Genomic DNA, 18,574 nt, shown 5'->3' with positions numbered 1-18,574 from the left:
CTAAGTATTTAAAAACCCAGTAGACTCTCTATGCCAAAGCAAAGTATAAGCTTTCTACTCTTCATTTCAGAATTGCATTTTTGATAGTCTTTCAAATGTTCTCTGGACACTGGATTGTGGTTTGGGTTTTGAAGACTTAACTATTACCAATGAATTATCTCAATGATATTTCTAAGTTGCTATAAAAGACACAGAAATAGAAAATTAAAATGTGCATACATTTGTGTATGTGTGTGTGTGTGTTACAAAGAATATATGTAAGTGCTGCAAGTATTTTGCATTGACAGTAAACAGAGTATCTTTTCCTTTAAGAGATAACATTGATACAAAATAAATGTCTGAAGGCAACAATGGAAACAAGCGTTTTGCTCTGAAATGTCTACCCATCTATTACAAATCAATACATGTACAATCTCAATTTCTACAATGTTTTTGAGTATATGCTTGACTGTTTTTCTAGAATTTGTGAATCTTTACCTGTTTATAAAGGTTTCTATTTTCATACTTAAATATGAGCATTGTCATCATAACTATTTTAGAATGACTAGAGTCCACAAGTCAAAAATAGGGAGAAAATGATAACCTTCATCCATATCTTTGGGACACCATGGCCTCATCATGGATTATTTTTATATGTTATTTTTGTTGTTGTGTTAGAGTCATTTTTTAAATTTACTAGTCATAGCTGATGTTTTAAAAACAAATGGGGGCATTTTTAAATAAAAGTCTGATCTAAAATTTTTACTGACATGCTAGGTCACAGTAGACATGAATCATCAAGTGACTTACTACAAAATAGGATTACAAGTCTTCCAGATTTTTATTTTGTTTTCAGAACAAGAGACTGACTACCTGATAATTTTCCAGCACAAATTGTATTATTATTTGAATAAGAATCATGATATGACAGAGAATATAATATTTAAAATATGAAATATAATTTTAAAACATAGAATTCCAATCTTTATGAACACTTTTACACTTGTCATCTGCCAAAGACAACATATTTTTGTTAATTTCTCCTATGCTATGTCATATAAAACCTTTCTAAACTTTAGGCTTCTGCTATTCTTATAGAGAATCAGTTCACTAAGAATAAAGGTCAGTTCACAACTATCTACAAAATCATTATGGTGAATGTCAATCATAATAAAAACAGATATGTAAATTATTCACAGTATTCAAAACGGTCTGTTCCATACACTCAAAGCATGCTATGCATATATTATTATTAGAGGTTTCCTAAACAAGATTGGTGTGTTTATTTTACTACAAAGTGCAAGCAAACAGCATTAACAAAACCCCCACAAGTCTTCCTCATATCTACTGAAAAGATTTTACAGTGTGAAACACATATGCTTGAATATGGATAAAAAGTACATAGAAGACAAAATTTATGCTTCTTCATAAGCTACTGTAATAAGTTTAAATCAATCTGCCTACTCAGTGAGCTTGTCACAAGCTGAAAGTCATGCCACAGTTAAGATATTTTTAGTCACTTTGTACTTACAACAGTCTTCAACTTCTTCCCACCAAAGCATTTGGAAGAAAAAGTGTATATCAAGGCAGGGATAAAAATCTGGGTAAAAGTTTCTCTCAGTTTTATTGCTCCAGTAGGCTTAGGTACGATGAGAAGCCAATAAACTTCAGCAGCCTTGAAAAAAAATAGTACTTTGAGTTTTCTTATTCGTTTTTTCTATAAAGGCTATTGCCTTCAAGAGCTGAGTCCTGTAGAGGGAAAGTGAGTAAGTCCAACACAGAGTGAGTCAACATAGTAACTGATGCCAGGATTCTGTAGAGGCCTCTGGATATTTCAAATTCCAGGACCTGCGCACAAGCAAGTGACCCGCCTTTTCTCTCAAGTTGCTTTCCCATAATAGGACTGCCCATGGACACTACATATAAGGCTGTGCTTCCAGCAAGGCAAGCTCTGTGAATTCAAATAATGTTCAACTGTGTTCTGATTCACATCCAAACGAGAATAGCACAAGGGACACAGTCTTGCTCTCAAAGTCCCCTAGACATAAAAACTCATCAGGACAAAGTTGTCACAATATTTTCTGTAACTTTTATGTTAATTTCCAAAACAACAAAACAGAAAATCCTGATCGAAAATTAACTTTTAAATGCCTTTCTTTTTGCTCCCTTCTCAACACACCCGAAATGTCACTCTTCTGGACAACAAAAACTGCCTAGAATAATTTATTTATTTGTAATCTGTTTGATGTTTACCAAAATTAACTCTTACACTTGGGATCCAATCAAAATCATGTATTGATGATGCCAACACTCTGAACAAGAGAAGCAGCAGCAGAATGGAACAGCTGAGTTCTGAAGGCAGAATGTGAGTAGGTCTCAGGGGACATGTTTTCTTCTAAAATAAAGAACACTCTTACAATGGAATGGAGAATCCTTCCCAAAATGCTAAATTTCAGGTGTTAGTTATGATAAGTCTTCTTTACCAGAAATTTATTTTCTTCAAATTCTGTTGTAATAATTATTAAATCTATTCTCTGAAATATTGAACTAATGATGACTCAATGGTTCAACAAAAGACTATATAATATTAAATATACAGAGTTGTAATATGTCATCCAACATTTTGTAAATCATTCTTTGTCAACAGAAGCATTTATATTCCTCTTTATTATTTATGCATCAGGTGAGCTCAATGTTTTCAAATCATTTTGATAACATACTTTGAGAAGGACATTTGTTTTATAATTATAATTATTTTCCTTGAGTTGTTTCAGTGTTTCAGTAGTTGTACTCAAAAGTACAACTTTTGCAAATTAAATAATACTATTAGAGTGAGACGTAAAATGTGTGTTACATGTGTGCTATCCCTTCCTTTAACTCCAGAATGGTCTCTTCTGTCTTCACATCTCATGTTTTTACCTGTGTTCCTTTCCTTGAGATCTCTTCCTCTCTTCCCATACACATACACAAATTTAGATTTACAAGCAAGAAAACATGCCACAAATTTCCTTTTGAGTCTTGCTCATTTTGTTTAGCACAATGATTTCCATTTTGGCCCAATTTTCTCTAAATGTCATGATTTCATTCTTCTTTGTAATGCATTGAAACTTGACTATGTACATGTACTTCATTTGTTTTATTAATCATGATACAGCATTATTCCGTCATTGCTAAGACTTTCCTCATAATACTTCTTTATATTCATACCACTTACCCACCCCAGTCACTCTTAAAGCCTGCCACCAACTAATTTGTCCTCTACCTTTTGAACTTTGCCATTTTAAGAATGTTATAGAAATGTAATCATTCACTTTGTGATCTTTTGATATTGCCTTTTTTTCACTCAGAATTGGGACATCTATTGGCGAAATTATTAAGGCCACTCCACGTAGTTAAAAGGAAGATTTATTTAGTGAGTAACTTACAAATGAAGGGATAGGTAGGCTGCAGGGACTGGGGAAGATGTGTAGCAGTCCAGCGGTGTTCTCTAGAGCTCTAGTCAGTCAACCTCCACCATCTAGGGTCTAGGAACAGAGAGAGAGCTGGCCCATCTCGATCTCAGGTCTCCAGGGTCCTCCCTTGGCCTCAATGGGGATTGGAACATCCAGATCAAAGGTGGAATGGCTACTCACTACAGACATCAATTGCCAGTATCTGATATTCTCCGATTCTGATTTTTTTTATTCCTAAGTGTAGCTAGAGTTTTCCTGCCTTGTCCACAGTCAGGACAAATCTTTGTCACCCGCCAGTCCCACAGCCACTCAGACCCAACTAAGTAAACACAGAGACTTATATTGTTTACAAACTGTATGGCCGTGGCAGGCTTCTTGCTAACTGTTCTTATAACTTAAATTCATCTATTTCCATAAATCTATACCTTGCCATGTGGCTTGTGGCTTACCGGCATCTTTACATTGTGCTTGTCATGGTGGCGGCTGGCAGTGACTCCATCTGCCTTCCTGTTCTTTCTTTTCTCCTCTCTGTTAGTCCCGCCTATACTTCCTGCCTAGCCTAAGGTGTAGGAGAATATCATGACAATCTCAATTTCATATTCTCTAATGCATAATGGCATCAAATAGCTTTCCATGTACCCTTTTAAAACTGTATTTCATTGGAATAAAAACATTTAATATTAGATCAAGATTAAAACTCTTTAAACATTAAATGTACACTATGGGCTTATTGACTTTTGCTGCAGAATCTCACGGTAGAGTTCTACAATTTATTCAACTTCCCTTTTAAAACTGTATGTCATTGGGATAAAAACATTTACTATTAGATCTAAGGTTAAAACTCTTAAAACTTTTAAATGTGCACTATGGGCTTATTGACTTTTGATAGAATCTCACAGTAGAGCTCTACAATTTATTCAAATTCCTTAAGTAAAACTTCACATTAATTAGCAGTTCATCATTTCCCTTCCTTCTGAATAAACACTTCAAAGAAGTGTCTATACATAGCTTTTGTCCATTTTTAATTGGGTACCTGGGGGTTGTCATTTGTTTATTTTACTGTTAGGATATAAGAACTCATGTTTTCTAGATGTGAGTACTTTGTCAGGCATGTGATTGAAATATACATTCTGTAGTTTCTGTTTTCTTAGTCTTATAAAGGTATTTATTAAGGAAAAGGTATATATTTTTCTAACATCTGGTTTATTGAATATTTTCTTTTATGGAGAATATTTTAAGTATATTAACTAATAACTATTGACTATTCCCTGCATCACAAAAGTTTTCTTCATTTTTTGAATATTTAAAAATTTTCTATTTGCATTAGATCTATGATTCACTTTGATTTTTTGTATATGGGTGGGGTTTAGGTTGAAGGCATGCATTTTTTCTTATACTAGTCTAATTGCTCTACAATCACATGTTGAAAAGATTATCATTCCTCCATTGACTTGTTTTTGTAAGCTAGTCAAAACAGTTGGAAATATTTCTGTAGGTGTAGATCTAGGAAAACAGTTGAAGTCAAGTATGGAATTTTCCATTTCTAGTGTCTTATTGGTGCACAGAATGTTTTATCCATTTTAGAGTTTCTGATTTTAGATTTGTGGATTAGGATTCTCAGTTTATCTGTCATACATGTGTCTACGTAAAGAAATAGTAAAGAATAGAGGTTCTCTGGATGGGACCAGACTAGACCCTCTGCATACAGAAGACAGTTCTCTAGCTTGGTCTGTTTGAGGGGCCCCTGGCAGTGGGATCAGGATCTATCCCTGGTGCATGAACTTGCTTTGTGGAGACCATTACCTGTGATGGGATGCATTGCTCAACCTTGATGCAGAAGGGAGGGGCTTGGTTCTGCCTCAGTTGAATGAATCAGACTTTGCTGACTCCCCATAGGAGACCTTACCCTTTTGGAGGAGGAGATGGGGGAGGGGTCAGGAGCAGGAGGTGGGGTGGGAGGTAGGAGGAGGGATGAGAGGGAGATCTGTGGTTGGTATGTGAAATGAATAAAATAATTTCTTAAAAAATTTACAAAAAAGAATAGAGATTCTAAAGCCAGCATTTTGAAAAACAGAGATCCAGAATGCATATAATAAAACATGGGTCAAATTTATATGTCATTAAAATAATCTTTTTTTTATTATTAAGAGATTTTTAATTCATTTTACATATCAATCATAGATTCCCCTCTCCTCCCTCCTCCTGCCCCTTTACCCCCCCAACCCACCCCCATTTCTACCTCCACCAAGGCAAGGTCTCCCATTGGGAGTCAGCAGCGCCTGGTACATTCAGTTGAGACAGGTCCAGGCTCCTCTTCCCTGCACCAAGGCTGCAGAAAATGTCTCATCGTAGGCGCCGGGCTCCAAAAAGCCAGCTCATGCACCAGGGACAGGCCTCAATCCGACTGCCTGGGGGCCCCCTATACAGTTCAAGCTAAACAACTGTCTCACCCTATCCACAGGGCCCAGTCCAGTAAGTATCATGGACTTAGCCATTGATCCACAGTTTATGAGTTTCCACTAGTTTGGCTGGCTGTCTCTGTACATTTTCCCATCATGATCCTGAAGTCCCTTGCTCATAGAATCCCTCCTCTCTCTCATCTATTGGACTTCTGGAGTTCACCCTGGTGCCTGGCCATGCATCTCTGCATCTGCTTCCATCAGTCACTGGATGAGGGCTTTAAGATGACAGTTAGGATATTCAGCCATCTGATCACCGGAGCAGGCCAGTTCAGGCACCCTCTCCACTATTGCCAGTAGTCTAAGGTAGGGTCATCCTTATGGATTCCTGGGAACTTCTTTAGCACTGTGTTCCTACCTAATCCCATAATGTCTTCATTTATCACAGTATCTCTTTGCTTGCTCTTTCACTCTATCCCTGTTCCAGCTCAAACCTCCCATTCCCCTATGTTCTCACCCCCCAACCCTTACTCTCTGTTACCCCCACCCTCCACCCCCAGTTTGCTTATGGAGATCTCACCTATTTCTCCTTCACTGTGCGATACATGAATCCTTCCTAGGGTCCTCCCTGCTAGCTAGTCTCCCTGGAACTATGGGTTGCAGTCTGGTTATCTTTTGCTTTACATCTATTACCCACTTATGAGTGAGTACATACCATCTTTGTCCTTCTGAACCTGGGTTACCTCACTCAGGATGATATTTTCTAGTTCCATCCATTTGCCTGCAAACCTCATGATATCAATGTTTTTCTCTGCTGAGTAGTACTCCATTGTGTATATGTGCCACATTTTCTTAACCCATTCTTCAGTTGAGGGGCATCTAGGTTGTTTCCAGGTTCTGGCTATTATGAAAAATTCTGCTATGAACATAGTTGAGCATATGTTCTTGTGGTTTGATTGTGAAATTCTAGGGTATATGCCCAAGAGTGGTATAGCTGGGTCTTGAGGAAGATTGATTCCCAATTTTCTGAGAAACCACCATACTGATTTCCAAAGTGGCTGTACAAGTTTGCATTCCCACCAACAGTGGAGGAGTGTTCCCCTTGCTCCACATCCTTTCCAATATATAAGCTGTCTACAGTGTTTTTTATCTTAGCCATTCTGACAGATGTAAGATGATATCTCAGAATCATTTTGATTTTCATTTCCCTGATAGACTAAGGATGTTGAGCAATTCCTTAAATGTCTTTCAGTCATTTGAGATTATTCTGTTGATAATTCTCTGTTTAGCTCTGTAGCCCATTTTTAAATTGGATTGTTAGATATTTTGATGCCTAATTTCTTGAGTTCTTTATATATTTTGGAGATCAGCCCTTAGTCAGATGCATTAAAATAATGTTAAGACTATAATTCAAGCACAGAGGTTAGGTATAGAGTATGAGACCAGGCCAAATGAATAGATCTCACTAGGAAGGGGAAATAGAATAGACAATTATGGATGGATGGGTGTGGGCACTAGATTTAGGGGATCAAGGAAGGAGGGAGAGGGAGACAGAAGAGGAGGGAGAAAATACAGGAAGAGATGGCTAAAATTAGAGGCCATATGAGTGGTAGTGCAGAAACATAATACAGTTAGAAGCTTCTTAAAATATATATGTAAATGAAGGCATTCTAAGTAAAATCACCAAATAATGGGGAAAACAGAGCTGAGCCCCAACCAAACATTTCTTGTCTCTAAATGAAGCTTCCAATACCTGGAATGGGTTACATATAATTGAGATGTTGACCACAAGGATTACATTGGAACACTCAGACAATATACACTGTTGCCAAAGCTACAGGTTGCTCTCCCCAAACTGATGATGAAGTCCTATTACTGAAGACATAACCTTTACAACTCACTGAATATGGAGAAGCCGAGCTGATGCCTATAGAGAACCTTTACAGCATATATGCTACCATCTTTGGTACAGGAAGGTATTCTGCATGCTACCAAAGGAGAAACATAAACACCAACCCATCCACAAACCCTTTGTTCTTCAATGGTGCCCTGCCTGCAACATATGCTTAGGTAAGGGTGGCACAAAGCTTGTGGGAATAACCAACAAATACCTGATTTGATTTAAGGCACACTCCATGAGATGGAACCCATACCCAATACTGCTCAGGTGATGGAGAATCTTAGAGTAGATAGCCTAGGAACCTAAGGTGAAACTGAATACTACTCTTCTGAGGAGTGTAGTAATAAAATGATCCTTAATGACATTCTGCTATACTCATAGCTAAGTGCCTTGTTCAGCCATCAACAGAGAAACTGTGAAGCTTCATCATGCAAGAGATGGGAACAAAGAGACTCACAACCAGACAATATGTAGAAAGTGAGAAACCTTGAAACACTCAGCCCTAAATGGGATATGTCCATTAAAACCCACCTCTCAGGTATCAGAGAAATCTGTGTAAAGAGGAGGCAAAAGAATATAACAGCCAGCGGGGAGGGAAGGACACCAAGGAAACAAGACCCTCTAAGAAAAGAGCATTGAAAAATATATAAAATATATAAATATATAAACTCACAGAGACCAAGGCAGCATGCACAGGGACTGTAATCCTAGAGCTGAAATAAATCCTAGAGCTGAAAAAATAAATTAGACGTATAATTCTATCCCTAACCTAGAAAGGATCACTAATTGATAATCACTTGGGAAATAAGTTACTCTTAAGGATAGGCTGAATGCCCAGCAATAGATGGCTAACAGAAAAAGAACTCAATGGCATCTTTGGTGATTCCTTAACTCATAAGATCATGTAAGAGCTCTTTCTTTCTTTTTGAAAGATTTATTTATATTTATTTATTTTATGGTATAGGTACTTTGCATATACAATATGGCTTTAAGGTTTTAGCTTTTGTGTTTTTATAGGGTTCCTGAATGTGAACAAGTGGATCTCTGCATTTAAATGTTTCTTGGGATCTTTTCCTTCTGTTTCTTTATTTTGTCCTATTATCATTTGTTTGATTTTGTTTTATTTTAGTATATTCTACCTTATTCTATTATTAATCATGAATATCTGTTTGTTTTCTAAGGAAAGATAGAAAGGGAGTGGATCCAGATAGGAGGGGAGGGGAGGAGAAGCTGGGAGGAGTAAAGGGAGGGGAAAACATAATCAGAATACATTGTATGAAAAAATCTATTTTCAATAAAAGAAAAAAGATTATAATTGCTTACATATGAAAACATCACACAGATCACTTTTCAATAAAGTAATGCATATATTTGTACATTGAATGGACTGATTTATATATTTTAAAATGACTATTTTATGATATAGTTTTTTGATACATATTGTAAAATGAAGATTCATCTTTGCCTCTATGCCATTATTAAATGGTAATCTTTGTATGCTAAAATGGTGTATTAGTTGGTAAAACTGAGTGTGGTAAATATAAAAGTGAACAAGGATTTGAACATTGAATTTTTTAATTATAAATCCTAAATATATTGTTTTATGTTGACATTCAAGGACAGACACATCTTTGAACTTATTAAAACACTGAGCATAAATTTAAGCACTGTAATTAATATAGCTTCATTGAAAAAATAATTAAAGAAAAACAGTTGAGATAGTCAAAATTGTTAGATAAAATTTACAAATTTAGTGATCTGGAAAAAATTCATTCCATGCCATTTTCCCCCTTTCACAGTTATCTATATCTATTGACATGTTACATATGTTAGGAGGGTATATATATTTTTAGATGTTTAAAAATAGTTTCCTTTTGGGGTATGAATTTGGAAGAGAGAAAAGAAGAGTATATGGGAGGTTGTAGCAAAGAAAAGGAAAGAAGAAATGATATAATTATATTATAATATCAAAATTAAAAGGAAAATCAGTCTGCTTTTAAAGAAACTTAATGGGAAATATGTTGGCTTAGAGGGCTATTTTATAGGTACTAAAAAGCCAGAAAAATTCCCAAAATAAAATGCAAGTAGTTTGGTGCTACCCATATGAACAAAAACCACTATTTTTTGGAAAACAACTGCATTAAAACTGTAGAGCAGTCTATGTAAGAATCAGCCAGTTAATTGTCTTATATTTTCTGATTCCATGAACATAGTACTTACCTCTGTTGACTTATATCTTTACTTAATCTAAAATTTTACTTTACAGTGTATAGATCCTGTACATACTTATTAGATTCATAAAGTCTCAATGGAGACTCTAAAAACCAGAAGGGCCAGAGAGATGTACTGCGGACTCTAAAAGACCATAGATGCCAGCCAAGACTACTATACCTGGCAAAATTTCAATCACCAGAGATAGAGAAAACAAAATATCACATGATAAAGTCAAATTTAAATAATATCTATCTGTAAATCAAGGCATACAGAAGATACTAGAAGGAAAAATCCAACCCAAGAAGGTTCACTATACCCATGAAAACACAGGTCATAATCTCACACCAGTAACACCAAAAGTAGGGAACCAAACACACACTCCTACAAGCACCACACACACAATAAAATAACAGGAATTAACAACCATTGTTCATTGATATCTCTCAATATCAATCGATTCAACTCACCAATCAAAAGATATCAACTAACAGAATAGATATGAAAAAAAAACGATTCATCCTTCTGCTGCACATAAGAAACAGGCTGCAACATCAAAGATAGATATTACCAAAGGGTAAAGAGTTAGAAAAACTTATCCAAGCAGATAGACCTAGGAAGCAAGCTGGTGTAGCCATTCTAATATCTAACAAACTAGACTCCAAGCTAAAGTTATTCAAAAAAGGTGGAGAAGAGGATTTCATACTCATCAAAGGGAAAATCCCACCCAGATGACATTGCAGTTCTTAACATCTATGCTCCTACTGCAATGGCACCCATGTTCATAAAAGAAACACTACTAAAACTTAAAACACAATCTACCCTCACATATAAATAGTGGGAGAGTTGAAACCCAAGCCCTTTACAATTAATAGGTCATCCAACCAAAAACTAAACAGAAAAAAAAGGAGCTCACAGATGTTATAAACCTAATGAACCTAACAGATACTTACAGAATATTTCACCCAAACACAAAAGAAAATACCTTCTCAGTACCCCACAGTATTTTCTTCAAAACTGATTACATACTGCATCACAAAGCAAGTCTCAACAGGTAGAATAAAATCTAAATAATCCCCTACCTCCTATCAGACCACCATGGATTAAAGCTGGATTTCAACAACAACAAAAGCAGAACACTTACAAATTCATGGAAACTGAACAACTCTCTACTGAATGACTACTGGGTCAAGACAGAAATAAAGAAAGAAATTACAAACTTCCTATAATTCAATGAAAACAAACGTGGAACATACACAAACTTATGGGACACAATGAAATAGTACTAAGAGGAAAGTTCATAGCACTAAGCATCTACATTAAAAAAAGCACCTAGGGAGATCTCATACAAGCAACTTAACATCACACATGAAAGCTCTAGAACAAAAAGAAGAAAACACACCAAAGAGAAGTAGACAACAGGAAATGATCAAACTAAAGGTTGAAATCAATAAAATAGAAAGAAACAGAACAATACAAAGAATTAATGAAACAAAGAATTGGTTCTTTGTGAGAATGAACAAGATAGACAAACTCTTATCCAAATTAATTAAAAGATGGAGAGAAAATATTCAAATAAGAAAACCAGAAATGAAAATGGGGACATAAAAGACACAGAGGAAATCCAAAGAATCACTAGGTCATACTTCAAAAAACCTGTGCTCCACAAAATTGGAAAATCTAAATGAAATGGATAATTTTATCAATAGATATTACTTATCAAATTTAAATCAAGATCAGATAAACAACTTAAATAAACTTATAAAACCTAAGGAAAAACAAGCAGTCCTTAAAAGTCTCCCAACCAGAAAAAGCCCAGAGGCAGACAGTTTTAGAGCAGAATTACCCAACCACACAAAGGTTTAACAAAGAAAGAGAATTACAGACCCATCCTCCTCATGAACAAAGATGCAAAAATACTCAATAAAATACTCATAAACTGAATCCAAGAACACATGAAAAAGATCATCCACCATGACCAAGTAGGCTTCATCCCTGAGATGCAGGGCTGGTTTTTTAACATAGGAAAATCATCCAATATAATACACCATATAAACAAACTAAATGAAAACAAAACAAAACAAATAAAAATACATGATCAGTTCACTAAATGCTGAAAAAGCCTTTGGCAAAATCCAACACCACTTCATGATAAAAGCATTGGAGAGATTAAGGATACAAGGGACATAGCTAAACATAATAAAAGCAATTTAAAGCAAGCCTATAGCCAATATCAAATTAAATGGAGAGAAAATCAAAGCAAATTTACAAACATCAGAAACAAGACAAGGTTGCCCAATCTCTTCATATCTATTCAATACATTACTTGAAGTTTTAGCTACAATAGCAAGACAACCGAAGGAGATACAAATCAGAAAGGAAGAAGTCAAAATATCATTATTTGCAGATGATATAATGGTATACATAAGTAATCCAAAGAATTCTACCACAAAACTCCTATAGCTGTTAAAACACCTTCAGCGAAGTGGCTGGATACAAGATTAACTAAAAAAAAAAAAAAAAAAAAAAAAAAAAAATCAGTAACCCTCCTTTATACAAATGACAAACGGACTAAGAAAGAAATCATGGAAACAACACCCATCACAATAGCCACAAACTATATAAAATATTTTAGGTAAGCTTAAATAAGCATGTGAAACACTTACATGACAAGAATTTAAAGTTTTTGAAGAAAGAAATTGAATAAGATATCAGAAGATAGAAATACCTCTCTTGCTTATGGATGGGCAGAAATAATATAGTAATAATTGCCATCCTACCAAGAGCAATCTACACATTCAGTGTAATCCCCATCAAAATTCAAACACAATTCTTTACAGACCTTGAATGAACAATACTAAATTTCATACAGAAAAACAAAAACCCAGGATAGACCAAACAATCCTATACAATTAAAAAAAACTAATGGAGGTATCACCATCCCCAATTTCAGGCAGTACAATGCAGCTAGAGTTATAAAAACTGCATTATATTGGCATAAAACAGATACATTGATCAATGGAATTGAATTGAAAGCCCATACATAAATCTACACACCTATAGATACCTGATCTTTTGTAAAGAAGCCAGAAATACATGATAGAAAATAGAATGCATCTTCAACAAATGGTGCTCATCTAACTGGATGTCTGAATGTATAAGAATTCAAATAGGTCCATATTCATTGCTCTGCACAAAACTCAAGTCAGTGTGCATAAAAGACCTCAACATTAATTCAGACATGCTGAGCTTGACAGTAATTAGGGAATAGCATAGAATACAGCACAGGAGACCACTTTCTATGCAGAACACAAATAGCAATGGTGTAGGCACTAAGGTCGACAATTAATAAATGGAACCTCATGAAAATGAAAAGATTCAGTAGTAGAAAAGTTACTATGCATCTTATTCAGACACAATGGCAGCTTATAGAATGGGAAAAGGTTTTCACCACCTCCACATTTGATAGAGGGCTAATATCCAAAATATATAAAGAACTCAAATAACTTGATGTCAATAAACCAAACAGTTCAGTTAAAATGGGGGTACAGATTTAAACAGAGAATTCTCCTTAGAAGAATCTCAAAGGGCTGAGAAATACTTAAAGAAATGTTCAGTATCTTTAGTCATCAGGGAAATGCAAAGCAAAACTACTTTGAGATTCTATCTTACACGTGTCAGAATGGCTAAGGTCAATAACGTATATGACAGCTCATGTTGTCGAGGATGTGGAGCAAGGGGAACACTCCTCCACTGCTGTTGTGAATATAAGATATAACTAAGTATATATTGCAGTGAGTAAATTAAAAAAACATAGTGATATCAAATGATGTTAAGGATGTACAGAAAATGATCACTTAAAAATTGTTGGTGGGAATATAAAACAGTACAGTTACTCTAGAGAAAGTTTAGCTGCTTTGTAAAAATTTGAAAATACACCCAACATACACAGCCTAATTTCATTTAGAGGTGTTAGTTACCAAAAAAATGAAACCTTTCTAACAGAAAATTTACATTAGTGTTCCCAGTTGCATAGGTAACAAACAGAAATTAGAAATATTCTAGAGGCTTATCAATTGGTGAATAGTTAAACACAAAATGGATATACACAGCAACCTAAATATCTATAAAGAATTATGCTAAGTGAATAAGATCAATCTTAAAATATCACACAATAAAAAGCAATCTCTGTGGTGTTTTAAAAATGATAGAACTATATGAAGAGATCAGATTAGTAGTTACTTAGGATTAAGATGAGGCCAGGAAGCAAGTGGGTCCATAGAAGAACAACACTGTGAGTTTCTTATGATAATATATTTTTGCATATTGACTTTAATATGGTCTTGTTTGTGATGCTATACTAAAGTTTTGTGATATGCTACCTGTGGAAGTGAATAGGTAAGATGGCACATTCAATCTTTCTATAGTATTCATTACATTGAAAGATAAAATTACAGTTACTTAAAAGTAAAAATTTGAACTAAATCTGCCATCATTAATTTAAAAAATAAAAAATTTCATTATGCAAAGGGATGGCAGCCTAGGTGAACCCCATTTGTCAAAGTTTTCTGTCTCTGCCAGAGGAATTTAATCTATATATACACAAATAAATACACAGGTGAACTACACCATGACATCAATGACAAATTTATGTGTAATTATTTTGCTAGGAAGTTTCTGTGCCAAGGTAAGACAATATAATAACAAAAATTACAATTCTTTTCTAGTTAAGGAAGATCTGAAAATCACAAATAATAATTTTAATATCTTTTAAACAAAATGCTTAGAATCTAGGAAAATAGGCTTTGGTTTTTAGGAATGTGGGTTTTAAATTTCACCTTGTTATTGCTCAGTATTAAAAACAAATCATTACACATGTGCATTTATTAGAAGTCTGAACCAAGATATTACTGTACAAGAATGTGGAAATAAAAATTATAATCTAGGTAATTCATGATATTTCTATTGAAGCTTCAAGCTCATGTATTCAAATCACAATCTTTTCTTAATTTGTTTCTTTAAAATGTAAACATCAATTTTTTCACCTGTTAGAAAACTTCAAAATGAAGCTTAGCCTTTAGCTTCCTCACTTTAGCTCCCTTAGCTTTAACTCTTTTAATCCAAGTATCACGAGTTTCCATCCAGTGGTGAAGCCAAAATTTCATTTTGATTATGCTTTGGGGGCAAATGTTGAGTGTGTTCCCCTAGTAAACAAATGACAAAATTTGAAGATCCCAATACCATGGGGTCTCGAATTGAGGAACTTAATAGTTCTCCATGTTTTTTAAGCATTGGATCATGTGAAAGATTTCCAAGTATTCTTCCAAGTATGGGATGGAGACATCTAAAGGCTAAGTTTTATTTCTATCCTTGTCAGAAAGGTGATGAGATATATGTGCTTCTTGTTTTCTAATATGATGAAAAGAACAGGGAGAGGAAGAGAATGGGAGGGAGGGGGTAGAAGGAACCTCTGGTTTACAAGTATATTCCCCCATCATTTTCCTTTTTTCATATTTCCTTGGGGATTTGTGAAGAAAAAGGGAGAAAAGGACAGACAAATGAGAGGTGGAGAGAAAGAGAGAGACCTCCTGTGGAATTGTAGAAAGTTTTAAAATAACTGAAAGTGCACAAATAATGACCATTCATTCTTTTGTTAAACAATTTTACCAAGCTCTATAAACAGTACACCCACTGAACCCTGAAAGTGGTAGGCTGTTATTAAAACCGTAGAATTTACTTCATTTGACTTCAAATGCAGTTCCCTTCAGATATAGTTAACTTAGAGATGGATTAAATGTAAAGTGTGTAAGTTTCCATCTGAAAGCTTCATTTGACAAAGTTTGGAATTTTTTAAAATATTCAGAGGTACCATTTTCAGTAACCCAGAAGAGAGAATAAAATGTAAGATATGAATGAAATTTTAAATTTTAAAGAAAATAGAAAGTTACAGAATTGCTACTTAATTTTGATGTCATTATTACATTGAATGAAAGGAAGAAAATTTATTTTGCATGTGACTTTCTTTTTCTTGCTTTTATGAGCCTGTTTCCTTTATTTGTGCAGCTCTAAGTGTCCGACCCGTATCTTTTCTTTTTGAAGATATTCTGACATTTCTTGCAAGGCAAGTTTACTAGCAGTAGATTCTATTATAGTCTGTTTGTCTGATAAAGTATTTCTTCTTCCTTTACTTTTAAAGAAAAATTGCATAAAAATGGAATTCTGTGTTGGTGATTTTTTTTTCTGTCAAAATGTTAGATATCTCTCTGCACTCCTTTTTAGCTTGCAAGGCTTCAGCCATTTAGAGCTTTTTTTGTTCTGCTACATAACTGTGAGATTGACTCCTACATATTATACCTCATTAGCTCCCTTGTAGACTAACTTTGTATTGTTTTAGGTCAATAGAAGGCCCAGACATAATGTAGGAAGTCAAGAAAAGAGAAGATTTGAGGCATTTCTTTTTGGGATATAGTTTCTGAAATTGTGCAGATGAGGGTATATGTATGTGTGCATAAATATCATCACCTACATATATTTTATTCTTGGTGGCAGTAATACATCAAAGTTGTGGGGTTTTCATGTATCTCTATGCAATACAAGATTGTGCAATGACCTTATTACAATGTGGCAAAATAAACAGTATGGAATTGGATACTTTTTATCAAATGTCTTTTTTTCTAACTGTACCTCTGTACTATACTAAAAACTAGCACATTTGTCATTGTACTTGACTAAATATAGTGTGTAAAAGTCTTAAGAAATACACATACTTGCTGCAGGCCGCAGGAATATATCATAAGAACTCAGCTGGTTATGGCAAAGTCACCACTTGGAGGGATCAGGGAATTCTCCAGAGGAAGCCAAATTCCAAGGAGTTTTTGGTGTTACTTGGCTTGTTATATATCAGCTGTATTCTGTTATGAAAATCATGTGTGCCTTCATAGTTTTTCCAATTGACTTTTCCCTAAGAAGGACTAACAGTGTGGACTGATCATTCTCTGGACATACACATTCCAGGTATTTGGAGAACAGCCTCAGGAAAGGCTTTCTCTGGAATCAGATTATCTCCTTTAGCCACTTTCAAGGACTACAGGAAACACCACCCAGGTGGGCGCCCAACTTCCGAGGACTAACAATGATAACAGCCCACATGCAAGTCTCCTTCCTGACTTATGGTAAGTTGCACAAGGAGACACTACCTAGGAGAGGTGGATGTTAAGTAATAGCTTTACACAATTTAGCTTGGATCCTCCCTTTATATACTGGGACTTCCAGGGCACAGGTTGGAGAAGAGAAAAGAGAATGGAAGAACTAGATGGGTAAGAACTTGAGAGAAATGAACTGAGATGGGGAAGAACTAGATTGAAGGGCTAAAAGAGAGGACTAGAGGAACGGAACGAGATGGAAGATGAGGAAGAACCAGATAGGGAAGGACAAGATGAGGAAGAGCCATATGAGAGAGAAGGAGACAGGAGAGGAGCTGATAGGGGAAAGAACTAGATAGATGAGAACCTAGAAGGGACAGAACTAGATGAAGGAATTAAGATAGAACCTGGAGGGGACAGTAGATAAATATAGAGAAATCAGGCAAGAAAGGAGCTAGACATGAGAGCAGAATAGAAGCTGTGTAGAGAGAGAACTATCACAGAATAATAAAGTGCATGAACTAAGGAGTTTCGTGTACATAGATTCATTTCTTTTCATCAAAGATTAATTATCAGCTGGTTGTAGATTCTTCCCGGACCCTGGGAGTGGACTATCGAGGGGCTGGACCCCCCTTAGTCCCTGATACACACACACACACACACACACACACACACACACACACACACACACACTGCCAGAATGTATCTTTCTACAAACAGCGATCATTATGATGAGGGGACAAAGAGATACATAGCCAATTTTTTTCTTGTTCTCAAACAAGTTGAAAGTACACGAGCAACAATATATTTATTTTATATTCTTATGATATATGAATGTGCATTAATGTGAATGCTGATATTATGTCAAATAGTTTAATTAAAAAGGAAAAATAACCCAGATGCTACCCCACTTGCCTACAAAGTAAAGCTGTTAGAGTTTTCAATTACTTAAAAACTCATTCTTTGTTCATGGTTAAATTTATCACACCAGTTTGTCCTAATGAATTTATCATCAGTTTTATGGTGTAGGGATTACTGGCTAATATTTGAATACGGACAAGGACCAGTCTTCATTTTACAACATGTACTGTAAACTGCAGACTGAAGAAGAATAATTTTAAAATACACTGATGCATAACTTTAGTGTAATTAAAATGTGTTTTGCAGTCACAAAAAGTTATTGGACTCCAACAGTCTTTATATAAACAATTACAACTGCATCATTTAAAATTATTTTAACATCATATACATATTTAAATACAGTAATTTATATTTAAAATTTTCTTTTACAGTGGCAATTTGTGTACTGTTATTTCTCCCTTGTTTATGTTATTATATGTGTTTTAAGTGATAATATCTTTACTATAGGTATTTTATAGATATGAAAAATGAACTCTAATCTAAATGCAAATCACTGTTTAAAATATACAACATGAGGAAAGTAATAAAAGAATAATATCTAATAGCATCTCCCCAGCATTGAAACATCCA

The 18,574-nt window shown here is 34.9% G+C and overlaps 1 protein-coding gene across 8 annotated transcripts in view; it reads right to left on the bottom strand.

Moving 5' to 3' along the window:
* Positions 1 to 18,574, bottom strand: part of Dmd (dystrophin) — a 2,209,767-nt gene that overhangs the window by 2,067,769 nt on the left and 123,424 nt on the right. For 5 of the 8 annotated variants that reach the window (XM_028881806.2, XM_037198922.1, XM_037198923.1 and 2 more), the window contains exon 1: positions 1,511 to 2,504. The exons of 1 other annotated variant lie outside the window; for it this stretch is intronic. In XM_028881806.2, coding sequence (XP_028737639.1) covers positions 1,511 to 1,541 — 31 coding nt within the window. In that variant the 5' untranslated portion in view covers positions 1,542 to 2,504. Of the gene's footprint in view, positions 1 to 1,510; positions 2,506 to 18,574 lie in introns of those variants that run through there. 2 more of the 8 variants (XM_037198928.1, XM_037198927.1) reach the window with 1 other exon arrangement.

The sequence above is a fragment of the Peromyscus leucopus genome, chromosome X, assembly GCF_004664715.2.
Source record: "Peromyscus leucopus breed LL Stock chromosome X, UCI_PerLeu_2.1, whole genome shotgun sequence".
NCBI classification, from domain to species: Eukaryota; Metazoa; Chordata; class Mammalia; order Rodentia; family Cricetidae; genus Peromyscus; species Peromyscus leucopus.
The sequence above is the reverse complement of the archived record's forward strand: the minus strand, read 5'-3'. Positions and strand labels throughout refer to the sequence as shown.